General features: G+C 36.1%; 1 protein-coding gene across 1 annotated transcript in view; it reads left to right on the top strand.

The window, feature by feature from the left end:
• Window positions 1–5934: 5934 nt before the first annotated feature.
• LOC116340777 (roundabout homolog 1-like) overlaps window positions 5935–23784 on the top strand; it is a 78602-nt gene continuing 60752 nt past the window's right edge. Inside the window, exons 1-2 of the mRNA XM_031767432.1 lie at window positions 5935–6864; window positions 15352–16481. Of these exons, the coding sequence (XP_031623292.1) occupies window positions 16385–16481 (97 nt within the window). The 5' untranslated portion in view covers window positions 5935–6864; window positions 15352–16384. The remainder of the gene's footprint in view (window positions 6865–15351; window positions 16482–23784) is intronic.

Here is a 23784-nt window from a genome sequence, read left to right as displayed (position 1 = left end):
AGATGAAGAAAAAAAAAACAAATAAATGTTGTGTCCGAATGGTTAGGACTGAACGAGTGCTAAAGCAGAAAAACAGCCAAAGTAAAATGCTTGTTGTCCGTGTTTGTGTATATGTCAGAGTATGAGAAATCTACGGATTTAAATCTCAGTGTATTAAAAAGGAAATCACGAAAGCAACAAAGTAGTCAAAAGACGTCAACATCGATTAAAATCAAAAATGTGTACGCTCATGCACTGGCTGCAATATGGCAGCACTCGAAGGCATTTCCATTGACCGTTGATGATGTTACACGCATTTTCCAACCTCTTTGTTTACATCGTCTTGGTTTTGATGATTTGGCGTGTATTTTGGTCGTTTGTGCGATTTAACATCGTTGTTATTTGGATGAGTGTCGGGGATAAAACTGCTGCATCCATGCAAATTGGTTTAATATTATGAGTTAAAGCGGCTAAAAAAGCCATCAAAAATTGAGCACGATAAATATTCCACGGTTCCACAAAAAGATAAACAAAACCGAAATCAATGGTATACCCGAAAAATTAAATGCTATTTCATACACAATTGTATGTGCGCATTACAAAAAGAACGGTCGCAAAAGAAACGGGCAAACGACGAAAGATAGAGTGTAGCACAAATCACACCGAAATTGAAACACACTGATAAATCCCGAAGATCATCGCTCATCGTTACATAAAATGCGCACCGAAACACACAAAAAAAAAACGAAATGAGCTCAACTTTAGCGAACGAAAAGAAGAGAGAAAAATACATATAAAAAGGACTGAAATCTGAAACAAACCCGAGAATTTGTTTGTGCAGCGCGAAGTGGAACTCTCAGTCATTCGTCTTTGTGGCACGGCATTTGTATGAAATTATTGTGGCTGTTGAATACAATTTTATTTATAGCATCGAGTGTGAACAGCGACTGCACCACCACTGAATGTACAAAATGCACATATAAATTCAAAAAAGTTATGCTAGTCGCTCTTGCTCTGTCGTCATTGCGAATTGCTTCTGGTGCAGGCAAACGAAGAAATAAATTTTTTTTTGAATCGGACTTAAAGAAAAGAGAGCACATAAAATGAGAGCAAAGAGAAGAAAAAAAACGCACACAACAACCAAAGAATTAAATAATTCAAAACCATTGCACAGTGCATCACAAGAGCACGTATGCACTACACACGCTGGATAATTCAAATGTTTTGTCATACTCGGTCGATTTACTGTTGCCAGTCTATGCTTGCACTCACTTTGCATTCACATGTGCTGTGTATGAGCGCTCTACTCCTCTCTCTCTCTCCCTCTTTCAGCTTCTTCATTCGTTCGTTTTTGAATCGGCATCCTCACATTGAGATACAGAAATGTCTGCGAGCACTGCATTTTCTGGCTCTCTACTTTATTTATCTTGTTTCTTTTGGAAGCGATTTTGTTGTAGTTTTTGTTAGTTGACGTTCCCGAATGCATCGAGAGATATGGCAAAGCGAACAAGAGAAGAAAAAAAAATCGTATACGTATGTACAAAAAAAGACACCATACACATTGAGTACCACGCAGTCAACTAAACGAATGAAGAACGCAACACAATGGGATTCTTTGTATCATATTATGTCACGATGCTCTGGTGCACTCGGCACCAAATCTAGTACGGAACCCATTTCATTTGAAAGTCTCGGTTGTTGCTGCTGTTGCTACGGTTGTTGTTGCCAGTGCTGTTTTTTTTCTCTCTCTCCGATAATCTGTTGGTTTGTTTTGCAATTTGACATACGATGAGGTGCATGCTCATTGTAAGCTGAAAATGGATCGAAGCACATTCGCATTTGCACAGAGACTTGGATGCATAACGATCAAGAGATAACAATGATGTATTCTACGGCTCTCAACGAACTGCGACTAAGCGCTGAGAAAGATAGAGAGGGATAGAGAAAAATGCACTCGATAGAGCAAAAAGAGCGATAGAGATGCTAAAAAGAATAGAATGCAACAAAAAGAACTCACTCGGCTTTACCGAATCCGCGATGCATGGTGTAGAATAGACGCGAATCTCTCTGAACTGTCTCTCGTCGTTTGAATTCTAGAGCAGAGAGTGCTTTCATCGCCTTCCAACAATCCATTGTGACCATTTCGGAACACAAACAAAAAAATATATCTAATAATAATGCATAAGCACACGAGAGCAGCTATTTACTGGTTGTTTGTGTTGGCTGATTTATCGCCTTTTTTATGCGTTTCTAACAATTCGACGCGCGGTGCATCGTACAACAGCAATGTGAAAAGAATGTTTGCTTTGATTTCTTTCTTTCCTTTTTTTGCTCTCTCTCTCTCTCTTTCTCTCTGTCTTCCATTTGAATTTGTACACAATGTATTCGTTTGGTTAGTGCACAATTTAATCGTCGTTCTATCGCGTAAAATTACCGAGCTCATGCACCATTTAAGAACATCGACACCGCAATTTTAAATCGTATTTATATTTCGCCATCTAACATACACACGAAGCTAATGATTGGTATTGCGCTCACCCAAACCGCCCAATGTACACTCTTTCACAAGTTTTTTTAAACAAGAGAAAACAATTTCTTTTGCGGGCACGTTTCAATGCACTCTGAATACCATCGTCATCGTTGTTTTTTGTTGTTGTTGTTGTTGCTGCTGTCGTTGTCGTCGTTACTGTGACCATTGAGTGTTCGGAAAATAATATGTGTGCTTTGACTCTTCGGCCAATCGTCAAGCGATTATCGTAAATAAATCGCCGCTGTGTGATCAATGATTGTGTTACGTACATGATATTTCGTTACAAGAACAAAGAACGAAAAAAAGTATATATATTGCACTCGTTTTGCCCGTTTTCGCAATGGACAAAACAACTACACACATTGTGTGTTATGCGACCACAGTCCAAACTGCTCGATTTCTCAGGAATGTCTGTATTCGAAAATCGTCTAATGATTAATGTAAAATCTGCAGAAAGTGTAAGAATTTCCTTGTTCTCCGTATTTTTCTATCTCATTCGATTCACTCAGTGTATGATGGTTTTTATTCTATTTTGCTTACTTTTCATTCACAAGAACTTGAATTCAATACAAAAGATCGACCGTTTTTCAATCTTTGCACACACATTGTTTAACATTACCGAATATCATCATCGGGTTCGGTATAAGAAGCCGAAACAAACTTGGCACAAATAATAACAATGAATTTGAATGGTTTTAAGAGAAGAGAAGGAAGAAGCATCTTCCAAGACTCCTTTATTCTCTCTCTCTCTGTCTATATGTTTCGAAACAGAGAAAGAGAGATAGACACAATGCAGTGCCCATTGCATTGTGAATAAAAAAGAATGTCACACAATATAATAAAATAAAAATAAGTAATATAATGTTCGATTTAAAAGGATTTTCTTCGCTTTGCCGAAAAATAGACACTAACACAATATGATTTATTCCGGCATTTTTGTCTCTTGTGCATTCGCTTGTTCTCATTTTTGGGTGCTTGGCATGTTTTCTCTGTGTCTCACATTAAACACTAGATTTTCGGCTTCGATTCGGGTGTTTGCATGATAAATGGTTTGACTCCTTGGATCGATTCGAACCATTCATATAGCATTTTTGGCTTTAAAAAGTGTGGTTTAAGATAGGCGTTCCGTGAAAATTGCATTTTTTCCGGATGACACTTAAATCTATCGAAATATGGTGCAATTCAAGCGATGAGAAAACTACTGCACTTCTTCTTTTTTTCCCGTAAACTAAATATCTGTGTCATCGATTTTTTTTTTCATCATTCATTCAGTGTTGTTTTTTAATAAAAAAAGGTTTTATGACCTGTTACGATAATTTCGACAAAAAGAAAGCAAATGAAGAGAGAGGCAGATAGAAGTTTTTTTTATAGATGTTGTAACATCTTTATGCTAGAATAAACTTCGTCCGGTTCATTCATACAACACCATTAAATCCCATCCAGTTGAAATAGTAAATATTGTCGATGAATTGCCTCTAATCAATCCCGAAAAACTGTTGCCCATTGACGGACAGAGTAACACATCCGCAACACCGGCCAGTCTCGTTTTTCTCATTCATTTGAACGTTAAAACTCGACAAAATTAATGCAAAACGTAACGAAGCCGAAATGAAGGAAAAAAGCCGAGAAAATCGGTTGATTTATTTAGCATACAGCACATGTTGCGTTTCTCACACGCATCATCACAGCAAAAGACGAGGAAGGACAAAAAAACGTAGCAAAGGCCGAGCAATCAGTATTATATAGTTGCTTTACCATGTCCAAAGCGACTGACCGATCACACACATATTCCACAGGCTGATGTCTCGTATTTAGTGTGTATTAGCCGATGTAATTCGTATGTGGCGCGAGTACAAAAAAAGACGCAAACACACACACACATACAAAGAGAGAGACGATAATAAGTGCTAAATACCAATTCACACTGTAATTTTCGGATGGTGTTTTCTCTTCGCTAACACCAATGTGCATTGGTTCTGGAAACGACTGTTATTATACCCGGTGGTTGTGGCAAATGCCATTGCCTCATATGAAATCATCTCATTTATATTTCAACAGTTACATAATGTGAACGTATACACACACACACATATATGGAAACTTGTGCGCTAAATAAATACAATTTCACCAACGACGTGCACATTCACCGATGGATTTTCGTCTGTACAATTTAACTCGAGATTTTATGTTCAGCAAAGTCTCAATCTTTTACATTGCACAGACGATAAACCTACCCGTTTCACACAATGTTTATTCAACTCAACGAATACATTGGCAATATACGACTATTTTTCCAAATAAAAAAACAACAACGACGACTACGACGATGACAATGCACGGGGCGAAAAATGAAATAAAACGCAAAACATCGTGTCAAACTTCAAAAAAGTCGTTTTCCCTTACTTTCGTATGCATCTAATTACCTTTCATTTTTTGCATTGTAACCAAGCAAACTACCCTCCTGTTTTTTTTTAATTCCTTTGACATTCAGTTGGTATATGTATGTTGCGCACACGATACAACGGAAATATGCCAAATATGCGGCGTCAACGGCAACAGTAGCGGTTTTTCCATTGTTAGCTACAACAAATTGATTCAACGAAACAAACACAAAACATACACACACACACACTCGCACACACACAAGAAAACCGTTTAAAATTACAACAAGATTCACCGAAACGACATCATCCTAAAACCCTAAGTTTTTTATATTGTTTCTTTTCTTCTTTTGTCTGCATCGCGAACATTGTATGGAGATATATTTCAGCCAATTTTGCGATAGAGATACATACATTTTTTTAAAGAATAGTTTTAATTTCTTCGTTTCGAACAAAAAGTGAACATTGAAACAAGCGTACCTTACGTTTTGTAGTTTTGTTACATTCAATCGCATGCAACATGTAATATGCGGTGAGCGATGTGACACCGGGAGTGAGAGAGCGTTATAGTGAGTGCATTTGTTGCTTCATGAGTTCATAAGGCACATGCGGAAACGTAAACACTGCTGCACCGAGCAACACAGTTCTTCCTTGTACAGAAAGCGGTACCAAACGCCGAACAACACAGCATTTCATTCAAAACACATGGTTATAGTCAATTCCATAGTGAGAGTACGCTGTTCATATGGTATCCTCTGCGTCTGTTTTGGTTATTCTCTCTCGTTGTCTTCGTTGTCGTGTGTTCTCTCGCAGACGGTTTTTGTTACCCTCATTGGTTTGTACATGAGTTTACAACTGTTTGAGAGTATACGCACTGTGATTTCGATATAAACGACTGCCGTTTGCGTTGCATGCACCCATCGGTGCCGTTGTCGTGTGCGCGTACGTTATGATTCGTTCTGTATGCCTTCGAATGAAAATAAACAACATTGTGCAGTTTTGGGAATCAATGTTGAGATCCCATTCAGTATAGCTTTGACTGCCGGTTCGTTAAGACGTCGATGAGTTTTTATGCTCGTCGTATTTTAAAACCGAATACATTTCAACCGTTGAGGGAATACAATTTTAACAAACGAAGTGAATATATTGAGATCGGTGCATAGTGCATTACACATTAGTCATTCTGGACAGGGCGATAACACATTTCTTCTTTGGTGAAATTTGTTTGTGGAATTTTTCGTAAAATTGTGTAAATTTCAACGATTAATTGCTCACCGGGGACAATTTTTTTTTCTTTTCTGATTTAATTTCAAAAAATTACTAAAAACGACAAAATACTGACAAATTTTTGTGAACATATGCAAACACGCGACAAAAACGCAGTTTTTCTTAAAACGCAAAACAACAGATTTTTATTGAGTGTTAAGTGATTTAAAGACAGAAAATAACGAAAAACAATCAAACCAATCTCGAAACAAAAAAAAAACGAGATAACACTGGAATCCAAATACAAAAATAGAAATGATATATTCTGGACAAGTATAAATGTAATAAGTGACATACGACATTTGATGCACCTTTTTTATGAGTTCTGAAAAAACCACGAAATTCAACAGAAACTTTATTATTTATTCAAGAGACAAATAGACAGATTAGAGATTGTGTGTGTGTTTTGAATATAATTGTTTTTTAAACGAAATTTGTAAAATAGTGAACGGTTTTATTGATCGGAAGTGTGAAGTCGAGTGGATTTTATGATTTTCAAATAAAATAAATAAATTCGAGAATTTGTCGCGGTGTGTGATTTTCAAATAGTCTGTGTAAAAAGAAATTATTTTTTTTTCTCTTTCAACACATCGGTGTAAATATACATTTCGTCAAAAGGAAATTCGTCGAACGCAACAAAACAAGAGAGATAAGAACTGTCACAAATCTTGGGATTAATACATCACCGAAAAAGAAACTGTTTTGTCGGTGAGTTTGTCTAAATTTTTTTCTTTGGCTCTATCTATATCAGTGTATTCCATTAAAGAAATGCAGACAGATAATTCCAAGTAAAAAAGAAGCATATCATCGATTGGTTTGCTTTTTTACCGCACGAAATTAACACCCATCGCGTTTCAGTTTCGATTTTAATGCTGTTGACAGGAATTCGAAAGATTAGACGAAATTTTTCGTCGCATTTTTTTAGCGCTTCAATTTTTCATCGTCTATTTAAATCGGATTCATAGCTTTTTCTCCTCCCATGCTCTATATTTATGAAGATTACCTTTTTTTTAACAAATTGAGTGCCAACAGTGTAGAAAAATGGAACAGTCGTCAATATTAATTTATTTATTTTCTTATTTTGTGTGTGTATGTCTCTTTCTGCTGTTGCAAACTCAGTATCCGAATTTATGTTGATGAAAAATGTGTCCAATGTGTACTGACAAATGTATTAAAATATTTTTACCGCCCGTGATATCGTTTTTGTATCGTGTCTATTTTGATGTATGTTTGGGCATTTTGTTATGTGTTCTCTTTTTTTTTTGTGTATATCGGTGCAATTCGGAATTAAAATTTTCAATTACTGTCCCAAATTAATCATTCAACAATGCTATAAGCGGATAAACGAAAAAGATAAAAAAAGACACTGTCCGAATATATATGATATTTGGTTCAATGTTTGTGCGTCATTGTGAAAGCAGAGAGTCGTAAACGGTTGTCAGAATCCATTTGGTATGATATATTCAGTTGTCGGGTTGTACATAGTTTTTATTACATTTCCAAACTCATTGGTGAACGCGAAAAAAAAATTCCATTTTGCTCGTCGAAGGAAAAAATCAATTTCGAAAAAAAGTGCATTTCGCTGGAATTTACAGGAGCTTTGGGAAAAAAATGAATATTGAAAAGAAATGTGTTGCGCTTCTTCATGAAAGGTTTCGATTTCCAATCAGAATGCAAATATTACATATATGATGCGATAAACTAGGAAACTTAATTAAGTCGACGACTTAAAGTATTTTCCCAACCTTTAGCCTTTCTCCATCGATTTTCAATTTTATATGCATATATTTGGAATAAACCATGTCGACGAACAACTTCCAGGAAATTGCATTGCTTGTTCGGATGGCTTTTTGAAATGCATTGAATGAAGCGAAGAAGAGAAAAAAAATGAAAATAATAAGTAACGAAAACTGAATACTTAACCGAACATGATTTATTGATTTGAAATTTGAAATGCATGAATCATGGATTGATGGAGCTGGCGGCAATGTTTAACGCTTTGCGTTATTCACAACCATTTCAAATGTAATGAAACCGTTGCAAAGTGAGCGAGATATAGGTTCATCGAAGAAATGAAGCTAGAAGCACGCGGCACAGTAAAAAAAGAGACCTAACTTCAATATTCTTATCTGGATGTGTATCAGAATGGGCAAAGGTATGAACTTTTCTGTGTGCCTCAGCACAGGCACACCAAAGCCACCACAAAACATATGAAAATTGTGCAAATTGATGACTTTATCGGTACCGCAACTTGGTGTGTGCTGCGCTCGACTGCCAAGATTTAATTCATACAAACATAGACAGACACACACACACACATTTCATTTCGTTCAGCAAATGATGTGAGCGCGAGTATTTGTTTGTAGCTGAGGTCGTTATCGTTGTGTGCATAGCAGCAGTTAAAGCAGAACGTGTGCATGCCAGCTATCAGACTATTAATGTTTATATGGTCGGTTATTTCGAATATCGAGCTAAAGGATTAAATGGATGAACATAATAATAACGTGATAGTGCAAAAGTGAGGTGAAATTGAAATATGCAATAGAATTTGAGTTCAAATATCGACTATTACAAAACGGCACTCACATACACAAGCGAACACACATTCGTCGTGCTTATTTCACCTAACTCTAATGCCATGCATGATATTATTATTATTCGACTGTTGTAGCTGTATAATGTGGCCTCGTGTTGAAAGCAAAACGGGCAAAAGAGATAAAACAGCATAGATAGATTTTGGTTTTTCATTCTTGCAGTATGGATGTGCGTGCTCGCGCTCTCTTATTCTCTATCATGTTTATGTTTCTACATAAAGTGTGTGGCTCTCGGCCGGTCTTGCTGTGTTTTTTTTTCGCTCTAGCTGCTGTCTCACAGCCTACGAATATGTGTGATTTGTGATACGTACGTTTCGATGGTATTTCGAATGGAATTTAATTGCAAATATGGGTAGGATTCGTTATAATTGCGGTATCACCACGTCACGTACGTTAGTTGTTAAAGTGTAGAACAATTTCAAACTCATTCTTTCTCTATCACATTTGCACTTCTGCGCTTCCATAACACACACAGACATTGTTTACGCTTCATTCTTTATCCAAGCAAAGAATCACCCTTATCTGAGTGATGCTTACAGGTTTCTCTCCTGTTTGGTACGTGTGAACGATGAACACTATCACCAAATGAAGTATTTTTTTTTTCACTTTGTTTTCAACTGTCTATCACAATAACTCGATCTAGACACTTTCAGTGGAATAACGCCCGAAAATCGCGTGTTTTATTATAAACACTCGACCGAAAAAGAACCGTACACAATCCAACATTTCTCTTGATCTCTTTCTCTCTATAATTCATTTCATCTCGTCGACGAACTTCTTTTTATTTTCTTTGCATAGAATTTCATTTCGTTAATTCGCGATATCACATCTGAAATTCTTAATGTGTGTGTCAATATATGAGCCACTTTAGCCACATCGTTTCGCACTAGTTTTCTGAATAAATTAAATATGGACCGTGCACATTCTGCGTAAATCTTTGTCTCTATTTCTTGTGGTCTTCACTTCATTTTGACCATCAAAGAAATAAAAAAACGCAATGCGCGATGTGATTATGTGCTAAATCTTCTGCCACATGCGAAAACGCACTTCGTTTATTTTGATTATAACTTTAGATCCAATAGCCGTAAGCGATGCTTTAGATTAAATGCGGACTCTCTGTCTTCAAAAATTGTGCACCATTTTTCGTTTCTTCACCTGAAATATATAATTTTGAGTGGCTGAACGCCGCCGAATGAACGAAAAAGCAAACGGGAGAAGAAGAAAAAAAAGAATTATTGAAACGCAATAACGAATTTCTCACAGACACACTACGCTCTCTCTTGCATACGGGACAGAAATTCTGCTGGAATCGAATTTCGAATTGGCCTGCAGTGGTTTTGGCATTCAAAACGAAAATTAAACTGCCAACTAAAAATGTTTGAATATATTTTGCACATTCATTCATATATATGTCGGTGCCAATTTGCATCAGTTTGTTGTTGCCAATTCACAAAGTGGAGAGAGGACGGGAAAAAGAGAGAAAAAAGGAGAGTTTTGTGCCATCATTAATGTATTCAATTTCTTCGGAAATTACCAGGTTTCCATATCTTGATACAACTTTGCTAACATCATTCATAAACTCTCTCGCGGGCGCGCACTTGCCCAAAGATATGAGCATTTTTATTGTATGTTTTGAATATATCAAAAACCAAAGTGTGTATGTTATCACAAGATTTACGACTTTTACAAAATTTGAATAATTTTTTTCCCTTCATATGCGCAACAAAATTACGACATATGCACACATTTTTTTCTATCTAATGCCTTCTTTGACTTAATTCCATTCTTTTGTTTTCGTTTTATTTTTGCTCGGCTTTACACTCTTAAAGATTATTTAAATGTTTGTTTTTTTTTGGTTTTTTTGTGCCGTTCTCTACCACTTGAAGTTAAAGCGTTGTTTTGGTTTTTGCCGTCGCAATGCGATTTATTCAATGAAAATTGATGCTTAAAGTTTTGCGTTCATTCTCATTTTCATAAGCATATACAATGAAAAATGAAATATACGGTTTGGGGTCTTTTGCACGGTCGTCGAAAGCATCCGTTTATGTATTCTGTCTCTGTTTCATCGTCTACACATTGAATGTGCTCTGCTTAGATGGCTAAATGGTTTGGCTTAAATGGCTTGGCATTGAATCTGAATGAGTATGTATGTATGTAAATATAAAATCATATTTTGCCACTGCACACACATTATAATTATTGCCATTATTGTTAGTTTGCATACATGTTAGTGGCGTGAGTCAAGCTGCCTGCCAGCTTGCCTGATGATGCTGGTGGTAGAGTATAGTATAAAATATTAGAAGTCTTTTGCGGCATATGCTTAATATGCTTTGCTTAAAAAAAAAAAAAAACAATTTTCGTGTTGATGCAGAGAGACGCGCGCGCGTCAGCGCTCTCCAGCCAAAGATCCACACATACGATGCTTGAACACTTACCGTGCCCCAATGTAAAATGCTCTTGAAATTATATTTTATTGGATCGATAAGATGAGGAGGATTCATTTTATTTGCACAGCAATATACAAATTTTAATGCGTTCCATTTCCAACTTTGATGTGCTTCATTCGTCGAATGTTCTTCTTTTTTGCTGTTGTTGCAAACTGTGTGTTGCAGTTTGGCATGGCTTCGTGCGTACTGTGTACACTTTTTTTTGGATTGCTAGCACACAATCAGCCTACGGCCAACGAACAAATTCCAGTTTTATTGCACTGTTTGCAGTTTAATATTATTAGTGTGCATCAATCGATCGCTTCATTCTTTATTATTTTACTTCCATGGAATTCACTCGCGCGCTCTTTCTCTCTTTCTCTTTCTCTTTGGCCTCTGTTGTTTGCATGCATGCTCTGGCTCGTGGCGTAGCCACCTAACCATCACCACTATTCATTAAAATGTGTGCACTTTGTAAGAGCCCCCTTAAACATTATTTTATTAATTCGTATATGTCGATGAGGATTGAGGGATTGAGGAATGAGGAGCGTATATATCAAACTGAATGCTGAGTGAGTTACACAACAAACACATAACAGATCAATAAAAACGCTTTAAAATTGACCATATCAAATAGCACCAAAATCAATTACAATACTTTAATTGAATCATAAAAACAGGCCCAATCTATCGATAGCGAGAAGAGAGAGAAAGAGCGATAGAGAGAGAGGTAGGAAGAGTGAAAACGAAAAAAAATGGGCTAAAAATTGATTGAGTTATTAAATAGCCGAGTCTATTAAAATTCGATCCAAACGAATCACATCAAGCTGCGACAAAAGAGATAAAGTGAGAGCAAGCGAATGCAAAAGAGAGAAAAAAACAGAAAGAGAGGCATAACAGGCACCAAGTTTGGCCTGGAATAAGTGCATTTACGCCCACCAAATGTGATATTTTATGCACCACGACGGCGACGGTTAAATTTTTACCGTTTTCGTTTGAATCGATTGGCGCGTCCATGCAGAGAGTGCATCAGATAGTGGGAAAAGAGCAAATTTGTCATGTATGTGGCATATGAACGTTAAGCAGATCCTCGAACATGATTGATACCAAAACTGTGTTGTTGTTTTTCGTCTTTCTTCTCCATTTTTTTTTTCTTCTGCTCGGAATTTCATTTGGCGTGAAACATTTTAAGCACAAAACCGTAACGAAATAAACAGGCCACAAAATCTTAATCTGATGATGTGGACTGAAGTCAATTTATGACGAAGCCCACGCTCTGTCGTTTTGCAACCAATTTTTCCACTGATCGATCCATTTACGTACGCTGTATCGCTTGGAACACGTTTTCACACCAATTCATTTAAATCAGAATAAAATTGCACACAAAACGACTATCTCGTTCAAAACCAGCAACAGCAACAACAACGAAATAAGACAACGATACGAAACGAATGCCCAAAAACGAATAAAAATTATTATCACACTGACGATAATTGTATTTTTATTACATGCAAGCCATTTGATGTTATGCACTATCCAATCAATAATTTCTCTTTCTCTCTTTCTCACTCTCCGTTTGCATTTCGGCTCGAGGCTTGAAACAACAAGAAAAATCGACGCATATGCATGGTCAAGCAGAGGAACCTATCATCAGATGTTGGATGCATTGCAATCGAACCATAAATATATGTTCAATGCAACGCTATTTTCTTCTGCCGCTTATCAAAATGAACGAGACCGAGAGATAGTCTGTGTGAATGTGCTGTTGACGCGCTCGCTCTCTCTCTCTCTCTCTCTCTCTCTCTCCTTTTCCCAAACTCTTCCGAACACAGAAGATAACTCAGTGTGATAATAATGTATAACGTCGATATATTTTATATATTTCGATCGTCGTGGGCACATTGTCGCTTTGCACTCATGACACTCATTTTGGTTTCGAGTGTGAGAGACAGAGATATGCGGTACGATGTTCGGCATGGTGTAAATCGAAAATTTACGATCTGAAACGTGGAAATAAACAATGTAATAATCAAATAAATAAATTACTACACCGACCGTATGCTCATTTTTATTGGTTTGTTTTCGTTGTATTGTGAATATTATGACTTTGAGATGCGGGATGCATCGTGCTGCGCTCTATTCTCTCCATCGTATGCGCTTGTCCTATCAATTGTCGTTGACATTCGTTGAATAATCGAATTTAAACAAAAAAAATGATAAGACACCAAAATGAAACGCTGGTGCGATATTCAAAGCACATTCTTTTCAATAATAACAACATAATAGCTTAATTTGTACAATCGTCTCGAGAGTTTTGAAAATCAACGGAAATCGACGGTTATGGCCTCGAATTAATATGTTGGTGGTCAAATTATCTCCGCACATTCAACGGCGCTGCAATTTTCAATGTACCATAATAATTTTTTTTGTTCATCAATTGCTTCGCTTGTTACCAATTATGCAACTATTCAACGATAATTTTGAAATTGTGTGCGTTTGTGCTTGTGCTTTCATTCAATTTTCATGACTTTTGAAATTGGCTCGAGGCGGTTCACTTACAAGATTGGCTCGTAAATAGACTTTATAAATGTATTAAACATTCCAATGACATTTTATTACGAATGAACAGAAAAATGCGCAGAAAGCAATTATTTTAATGCTTGCAACAGTTTCACATCTTTCTAGAATTCTTTGTGTGATTTGTTTTTTTTATTTTATTTTATTTCTTCTCTGTTGTTATTATTTTCATTTCATTTTCGTGGTACGATTCTATGTAAAAGGCGAAGAGCAATCGTTCTGCTGAAATTAACTGCAAATCGATTTAAGTGTGCTTGACGCAAATACGGGAAGTTATACAAACGTCGTGTATAATAAATGAAGTGTCATTTCGAAAAATGGGTTTTCGCATGATGAATGGAAGCAAAATAGCAAACGAATGGGAGCGCGCGCACACAACACCGCCTTTTGATAAGACGTTTCACAAATGCTCGGAACCATTGCAATAAAATTAATGTAAAACTTACCAAATGCGGATTCACACGCTCCGCAATCGAGTTTCAGTTTAATCGATTCGCCTTTTGTTTTTACGCGTCGTCAAAATAAACGAGAGCAAAAGAGCGCAGAGAGGCAGGGAGAAAGGGAGAGATAAAAAAAAAGTTTGCCACTTTGCGTTGGCGTTACGAAAAATTGGGTAAATTATACAAATCAATTAACCTCTGCGTACGCTTTTTGCTGCCCGGTTACAAATAGAGTGCGCTATATCCACAGAGAGACTGAATAAAAATGAAAGCACTTGAGCTCTATTTTTGTTGGGAAATTATCATGTTGCGTAATGAAATGGCAATTGTCAACATTTTGCACACATACACAATAGAGCTCAGTGTTTGTTCATTTTGGCCAATTCATAATTTAACGTGAGCGCCAACAGCAGCAAAAAGGTATGCACAACATGTATAACATGCCAAAATGATAATGCCACCACATAAATTCGATATAGTACGGCATGTCATTTGGCATCTCCGGCTCCATTCACATTGTGTTCCATCACCAAAATAGCATCGTTCATCTTCGGCTGGAATAACAAACACACAAACCATTTTTATTGAAATGGCAGAAATTTTCTCTGTGTGTCTCATTGTTTATCTATTTATTTATTTATGGTATTCACTGTTATTTCGGAAAATATTTGTACACGCCGATGAACGAGAGACATAACAATTGTAAACACACCGAACATTGAACGAATATATACTCGTCATCTCGTACAACAGCAAATTTGGATATGAAAGGGTTCCATAATAATTGTACCTCATTCTCTTTACTCTAAATTAAATATTATTTTATTAGTCAGTGAATATAGCAAAACCAAACACTGTTCAAATACACTGAGTGTTGTGCATTGTTGTTTGCTGTTGTAAAAGCGGCAAATAAATGAGTATCATTTGATTGGGATGCTTTTGATGGACGGTTTACGTCGGGCGGTATTGCAACATCAATACGCTTTTCTTGGAAAGTTTTTTTAGACGAAGCGAAAATTTAAACAATTGACATTTTGACGAAGAGCAAACAATTTGAATTCCTCGGCTTTTCAAATATATACTTAAAATCATAAAACATTTAGACTAATCTATTCCATTTTTCTCATTCGTTTTCTGTTTGTTTTTAATTTATTGCAGAAAAGACCAACTTCGCGAGAAAATCAACCAACTGTGAAAAAAATAATATTGAGGATACTGCAGAGGACAGGCACGATACAAGACGAAAGATCAAAGTAAATAAATTGCCAAAACGAGTCGCAAAAACACACTGTGGTGTCGTGTCCAGCATTCCAACCGACTGACGGAATACAAACGTGCGTGAGCAGTACGAGAAAAAAAAACGAGAACTGAAAACAAAATAAATATGCAATCGACAAAAAGCACTTAAAAAGCAGCACATCCGAAGTGGCTTACGGCGATTAACGAAAAAATTATCAATTGATTGAGTGACGGCGTTAATATGCACTCGAACTTCATCGTCTTCTGAAATTCTTCACATTCTTCCTTTTCGCACAAAACACGATTTGTGCATTTACTGTGAGCAATAACAAGAGCAGACGGCAACATTCACGACTCAATCGGGTTTTAATTTAATAAGAGAGAAAAAACAACCTGCAAGAGATAACGAGAGAAAAGAGCAAGCAAACGAACCCACGTGAAATTTATTCGTCATTATTTTGAAACGAAATCGTTTTTAAAGAACAAAGAGGACGAAATCGCATTGGGAATACAAAAGAAACTGATAAAATCCCCAAAGACACAACAGTAAAAAAACACAGAGATAGAAAGAAAGAGCTTGAACATCGAAAAACGATTTCACAAAGAAAAATCGAGATGACATTTTCGAATGATTTTACAAGTGCAAAATAAATACAAGGAAGACGGGAAAAAAATTATATGTATTTTTTTTTTTTTTGAATCATCGAATAATCAAATAAACTCTCAACACGAAGCAAAACCGCTTCACATAACACGTACACACACCACACACAAACTTTTTGTGTTCGTCTGTTTGTCTTTACTTGGTTCGATGAAAAAAATTTGATGAGAAAGCAACATCGACAATCAAAAGACAGGCGAGAAATAAAATAAATACAAAGATAAAAGGAGACGATATAGAAACTCAACAGCAGAGAGACAAAAAAAATAGAGATACATACATCAAACCAATATGCATTGGATAAAGGAACATCGGCAAAAATCCTTAACGGGCAATGCATTAACGATCATTTTTTTATTGATCTTGCACTTCAGCCAAAATGTTTTCGGTAAGTTTTTTTTCCCACTTCTTTTATCGCTGTCTTCATTTTAATTTTTGTCTTTCACAAGAAATATAAAGATTGATTTGAAGCATTTAGTTCTTTTTTTTACATTTCAACTCTCGAGAGTCGAAACGAAATGCATCTCGTCCAGAATATTAAATGATTTTTGTTGATGACCATTTTCAATCAAGTCAAGACACGACGAATAAACGATTGAGACTACTTTTTCATCGTGATTTGTTTGCACAAGTCCTTTCGATATTTACGAAACTCACCGGTAAATATCTATTAAATCACAAAAACCAAACAAACAAAAAAAAAGGTCATAAAGCAAAACCCATATAAAACCGAATACTCACTTTACTTAATGCACACAAGCATTGGCACAGCGACAGAAATTCCATTTGTTCATTTCCCTTTATATCTACTTCGTTTTTTTCTTAATTTCACTATGAATTCTAAATGGATGTTTACATAGCTATTTGCCATTTCTTATTCGGTTTCCTTTTCTCTATTGTTCGCATCGTGTGTAATCGCATCCAACCGGCAATATTATATTGGCAATGTGATTTGCCTGATGTTTATTTAATATTAAACTTTATTGATATCTTTTTCGTTTGATGTTTGTTTAGATTTTTCTTACCTTCGATGCATTTTTGATTTCAAATTGTCGTTTTGCTTGATAAACACACCACAGAGACGCGCCGTAACTTCTTCAACTTATTCATGTGTATTTTTTGTATGGTGTGGCGCATTCAAGTCGGCGGCAACTTTGTCCTTTCAAGATGAATTATAATATTTATTTTTCTAACAAATAACAAAAAGGAAAGTACAAAAGCCTATTTGCATTGCTATTTTCCTTTGCGCCTCTTGACAAACGCACTGTCATCTCGTCTCTATCTTTTTCATACACACATTTGGTTCAATTGAAGAGAGAAAAAAAGAGTTTGTGTACGTGTGTTTACGCTTTGGTAAAAAGACAAATGCAAACAACATGATTGGGTGGTCTTTTTTTATAAGATCGCGCGTTAGGGTAATGTCGAAATTAATCGCATCATATTTTGCTGTCTCTCTTCTGCAGTTCGATTTATTTTTTATTCAAATTTGGTGTCGTTCTGCACACAACAATTATTGTTTATACTTGGTATTTATAGGCGATGCATATATTTTCAGTTTCGTGCTGTTTGATCTTTATTATTTTCCTGTGTTTACATAAACACTGTATGCATTTTCCCATTTGATATGCGCCGAGATCACATTTTTTTCACATCCAAATGTGTCGCCAGAGCGCACACTCGAATATTATTAAAAAGGAACTCTATCCTTTTACTCAAAACAACCAAAAATTATTCGATTTGTGTGAGAGAGACAAAGTCATAAAAAAGTCGTTATTGAGAACGAACAGGATGAATGAAATCAGGAACTCAATATTATGATTCGGCGACGACGATGACGACGCCATCGTGCGATATGATCGTATCACATATCAGAAACGCACGCCGTCACATCATATAAATTTATAATAAGCCAACCAATATGTTCAGTACACAGTAATGGATGATTGAAACAGCGAACGGATGGGACGCGTTTTATATCCACACGAACGGTTATTCAAAAATATAGCAACGAGAACGAAAAACAAAATCGATTTCTATTTGTTTTTTACCTCACGTTCGAATCTGACGTTCATTTGTTTGGTTCATCAGTGTTCGATGGCCGTTTCTATGTAAGTTTATACAAAATTCGTAATAATAATAATAACCAACCTTTGTCGTCGTTTTTATTAACATCATTTTCGGTGCATTCTATCTCTCGAATGCCAGAATATATAGAGTTTCTCTGGATCCGAGTAAACAAACACGAAATAGACAACGACGACGACGACAAAAAAAACCATGTAACGTCCCATAGGACGGCATCATCAGAGGCAGTCTATTGAATCTCGTTTCTTTTTTCTCTTTTTTTCTGATTTCTGTGCTTCATTGATGCTGTCGTTATTCGACAGGAAAAAGTCTCGATAAAATCCATCAATTCACGCACAATACCGACACACTGGCTTTTGTTCTTTATGAAAAATGCTTCCTAGATTCAGAACACTTTTTTCTAACTTGCGATTGAAGATTTTATCATCAATAGTCTCTTGTTCTGTTCCGCCGGTTCGAAGTAATCGTTTAATCATCACAAAAACTGAGAAAAAAGAGTCTTTTAAATATTAATTTCTCAATAAAGAGACAAAAAACTGGCAAATACAAACCAAGAAGAAATTTAAGACAAAAAAATGCAAATATTTTCTTGGCTTTTGGTAAAAGTGACAAAAAGTCTGGTGCAAAATGAATTCTTTTATGCGGTGGCTTGGACCGTGACGGGTGTGCACATGCGAGGGAGCAATTCTTTTAACTTGTCGCAACAGAATGATTATAAATTAATTAAATGTAAACAGTTTTCACAGTGTTTTTATTTATTCACATTTATGTCGACATTTTTGTCTTATTTCTCTCTGATTTTTTTCCATCGTCGTCCTCATCGTGGACGTTAGAGTGCATACACACATTCGATGCACATCTTTCGGTTGGAATGGTGAATAAGATAACAGGACTTAAGTAAAAAGCAAATAAAAATGTAAATATAAAAAAACGAATTTCGGACACACACAATAAAATAAAATACGAGCGAATGTACGGCGTGCAGCTGCAAGCAAATGGGTAATGTGTTGTGCGTGACAATTTCTGTTCTCGATGTGTAGAGGAGTGCTCTTGAACATGAACACATTCGTCGTATATTTTGTTCATCTTTTCCATTTTCTTCTGTGGACGATACACACTTTGAAAAATAATGTAAAATTGTGTCTCTTTGTCACTGTCGTTTCTTTATTCTGTCGCATCTCGCGTTCGCTGACTTATTTATTGTTTGTTGAATCAAACGTAAAAGAAAAAAGAATGTTTTCAAATGAACGAGAGAATAAAAGTGAAAAAAAAACAAACATTCTGCTGCCTTGAAATTAGGTGACAACATTTGTAATGATGGAAATAAATTTATTTGAAGTGAAATGCGCTTAAAAAACAACGGGACTGTTTGAAGCGATAGAAAACAAATTGGAATTCAATATTCCACATTTTTAATGTGCTCTCTCACGCTCCCTCTCTCTCTTGGTTGGCTTCAACAAAATCTCATTTTGCATTAACTTTTTCCCCGGCATAAACTACAAAGTGCATGATTGTGGCTCATTCAGGTAGTATAAATGACATGGCAAAGTTTTTCAATATAATTTTCCAGTTGTCGGTTTTTCCATCTCTCTTTCACTTCAGTTCTCATGCTCATTCATTGTTTGCCAAACTCTTGGGGATTGAATTATTTTGCCAAAGAGTTGAAAATCAAAATGTCGCATGATGCCAACTTAAAAAGAACTTTTCCATTTGCTTGACGAACTTTGTGGCATTGCATTTGGGTAATATGCTACGAAGCATAAAACGCCAATTCGGTCTCTTTCTATCGTTTTTCTTCATTTTCATCATCAACGTTCAGTGACTTTCCGAAATAAAACTTTCAATTGCCACACGAATCCCGAACGAATCGAGAGTTGACTTTCGAATTCGATTAAGAAATTGCATTTCCGAAAAACTTTTTCTCGCTCATTTATTTCAATATGATATGTACGGTGTGTTCCAGTTTCGTTTTTTCTCTCTCACTTTATTTCTTTTTTGGTTTGGCTATCAAATCCAGTTGTTACACACCGATACGGTCATTTACGTTTTTGCGTAGGAGAAATGCCATCGTCAAAGAATAATTTGATATTATTAATCATCAATTAAGTATAAATCTTGTGAAGAGCGAGAAGATGCATATTCCGAGAATTGAAAACAATGACCCGCACAAGGTGTGGCCAATAACAGTTACAGCTTTATAATAAAAATCAAATTACATGCGGGAATTGGGCATTTAAATATATACAATATAGAGGAAAAAAAGATCATCAAAACATAATCCACACACCCTTCGATTTTTTGCTCGTTAAATGCAACATTACGCAATTTGATCATAAGAAATAATCAATTTGCTTGGCGAAAAATGCCTGGCAATCACTTTATTTTGAAATTAAAAAAAAACATCCTTTGATCGCACTTGCTGCATCCACATGACGTCTAACATGGGGCGAATCACGCTAGTGAATACTAGAAAAACTAGTAAATCTAGTGCGAAGAATGACGTCACAAACGAAGCCAACTTCACACCAAAGGCTATATAATTTATATGAAAAACTACTGAGAGCCAACTTCACGCACTAGAATTTTCTAGTTTTCTAGTGAAATTTTATCAAAAACTAGATGCACTAGAATTTTGTGATTGACCCCATGACGTCTAATTATTGTAGCAGTTGCTTAGATAATTCTTGCTCATTCTAAAACAAAAGCGGCTACTTTTTGCACGATTTTTGCTCACAATTCAATGTGTTAAAATGCACGCAAAAACAAGAAGGTACTTTACTCCACATGTGATTGAGTGGCGGAAGCCATCGAAAACCGATAGCGAGATCAACCGAATCACGTTGTGATTATGATTTTTTCTCGAATTCTCTTTTCGAGCCACATTCTCGCCGAATGTAATTATATGCGCGCACTCGCCGATTCAGATAGAATAGACAAAACTACTGAAAATTGCTGCGATTTCAGATGCAAATTCAATTTCATAACTTTGATTTGGTATTTCGAAAAAAAGTATCGAGCAATACACAGCGGTATACACTGTTTACACATATTCACTGTTTCTCAAAAAACGATACTCGTGCAAAGTGGAGATTAGATAGAGCGAGTGCAATGTTGAAAAAAAATATATTTTATATATAATTATCCGCGTGCTACGAACTTCTCTTATCTTAACACAAATTGCAGTTTCAATAAACAAATTGCTGCAACACCACATAACTCTCGCATTCGTGGAATCGTATCTGGATGTCGAATTGATTGATTAATTATATCTTTCCCGAAGTAAAATGTTGGTCTTGCTGTTTGGCTGGCGTTCATTGTTGTTGTTGAATCGATTTCGAATGAACTTTTATGTACGCCATAAAATTGCGTTCAATGAATTCAAGCTACGCCTTCGAGTGATAATTAAATAATATGGTTTGTTTGTATCGGTTTCCGTTTGAATGTTGAACGCTTTCAATTGAAACTCTATATGATTGCGAAACCGAGCAATAACATCAGAAACGACGACGGTGGCGGTGGCGGCGACCATAGCATCAGCGGTGAACTATTTAAAAACATCAAAAGTTCAAAGAAAACCAACAAAGTGATAGTTCCATTATAGAAAATTAAATGTGTATCACATAAATTGGCACCACAAAACCAGGCCGAACCGTTTTTTGTTCGTTATAAATATATTGGATTTCTTTCATTTTCTTCTTTTGTGTTAACAAAAACCGAACGCTTCATAAAAGTCTGAAATGAGCACATACACAGTCAGATGGCCACAAATGGATGAATGCAAAAATGGTGTCTACACATAAAATAGAAAGACTTACGAATCCGTTACAATTTAATACATTTTCGATTTCGAAATAATTGAGAATATCAAATGTTATCGCTTTATTCTTTCTCGCACTCAAACACCAAAAGATTACAATCAGCTCCAATTGCATTGCAGACAAAGACAGAAGGAGATTGTGAACAATGAATAAAAATGGAATTGTTTCAAATTGAAGAGATTCCATGGGATATATCCAGAGGAAGAGAAATCCTTTGTGCATGTGATATTCGATATGGCATTCTCTCCTTGGTTTGCACTTCACTTTGACTCAATTTTCGGGCGGCTTGTGTAAATATTTATGTGTGTTTGCTTCTCTGACTCATTTCCAATTTTCGGTAGTGAATGAGATGGTTCACCATTGTGTGTGATCTCTCCTTGAGATATTATCGTTATCAATCGGCAAGTGCAATTTGGGATGTTTCACAGGATATTATGTGTGCAAAATGTGCCTGTATTGCCGGTGCCACAGCGCTTAAAGTCAAAAGATCAAAATGATTTGACTCGTATCAAAGCGTTTTCATCGACAATGTTCATGCAAATGGTGTTTAGACGTGGTGTCGTCGTCGTCTTTCCTAAAATGAAAAGGCAATATATAACAAAGACACTCATTTCCATTCAGTCAGTGTATTTTGTGAGCATGGAATCGAAAGATCGAATGCCGTTCTCTGTGAAATTCTATATGCCTTTCAATGCAAATGAGTGAGATATGTGCACCAAGTGCTCCAAACAATGCACTTCAATGGTTTTCAATTACATTGTTCGAAGCGGAGAAATGTTGAGAATATGTATGTGATATTGTCTTGAATACGGTGATTAGCTGTATGATGTGTGCCTGTAGTTTGCGGCCTTGGTATCTTATGCATCATCGTATTGATGTTATTCTGGCAGATGGAATGTAATCGTTTCTTTGTTTTTGAGAGAACGGAAAAGAGCGAAAAATCTTTTGCTTTCACCGAAAAATGTGAGATATGTATGATGCCATGAAAATCACTTTTGCCGAGTGGTTTTGCCATTATGAATGGGCTATATTCTTCATTTACGAGATATGTCTAACGTAAATAACACTTCAAATCACTTGCTGTACCCGTCCATACCACATATCAAATGATTCAGAAAATTATTTCAATTTCCTACTTGAATCCCATCAGCAGAAATGCGTAGCCCGAAAAAACAATGATCCACATTCATGCCGGGAGGAAAAAACCAATGACTTTACTATTGCTTCAAGTGTTTTTTTTTTCTGTAGTTTTATCTCCTGTCGTGAAGCGAGCACGCTTTATCATAACACACACATCAAACACGAGATGAAGTCTTCTCACTGATAAAACCATAACGAGAATCTGTCTCCCGCTCTTCCCCCTCCGTTGAGAAGATGGGAAAAAGGAAGAGGAGAGCATGAGTGTGCTGCTAGTTGTGAATTCCACCGCACACCCGTAATGAGTAATGACGCTGAATTAATAAAATGAATGTGTTTTCATTTAATATTTAACAGTCGGTTAAAATGCGTGCGTGCAATATGTTTTTGCATTCGTATTGTTATTATTACATTTTTTTTTCTTTCTTTCGAATCCATCTCTTTTATCATTTCTCGTCGGTTTTTTTGCGTTCTCTCCTCTCGCCAACCACATTCGTTTTTTTTTGCGTGCTTGATGACTGTGTGTCGGTTATCTGATGCGGAGGCTTATTTGTCTTGTTAAACATGCAAACAGCTCCAAAGGGCTTTTTAAAATAACCAATTTGGTGTGTCTCTTTGATTCTACTTCACCATTTATTTACTGTCGTTGTT

This window comes from Contarinia nasturtii, unplaced genomic scaffold (genome assembly GCF_009176525.2).
Source record: "Contarinia nasturtii isolate CC-2019 unplaced genomic scaffold, AAFC_CNas_1.1 Cnas_scaffold_695, whole genome shotgun sequence".
NCBI lineage: Eukaryota > Metazoa > Arthropoda > Insecta > Diptera > Cecidomyiidae > Contarinia > Contarinia nasturtii.
This window is presented reverse-complemented; position numbering and strand designations above follow the sequence as displayed.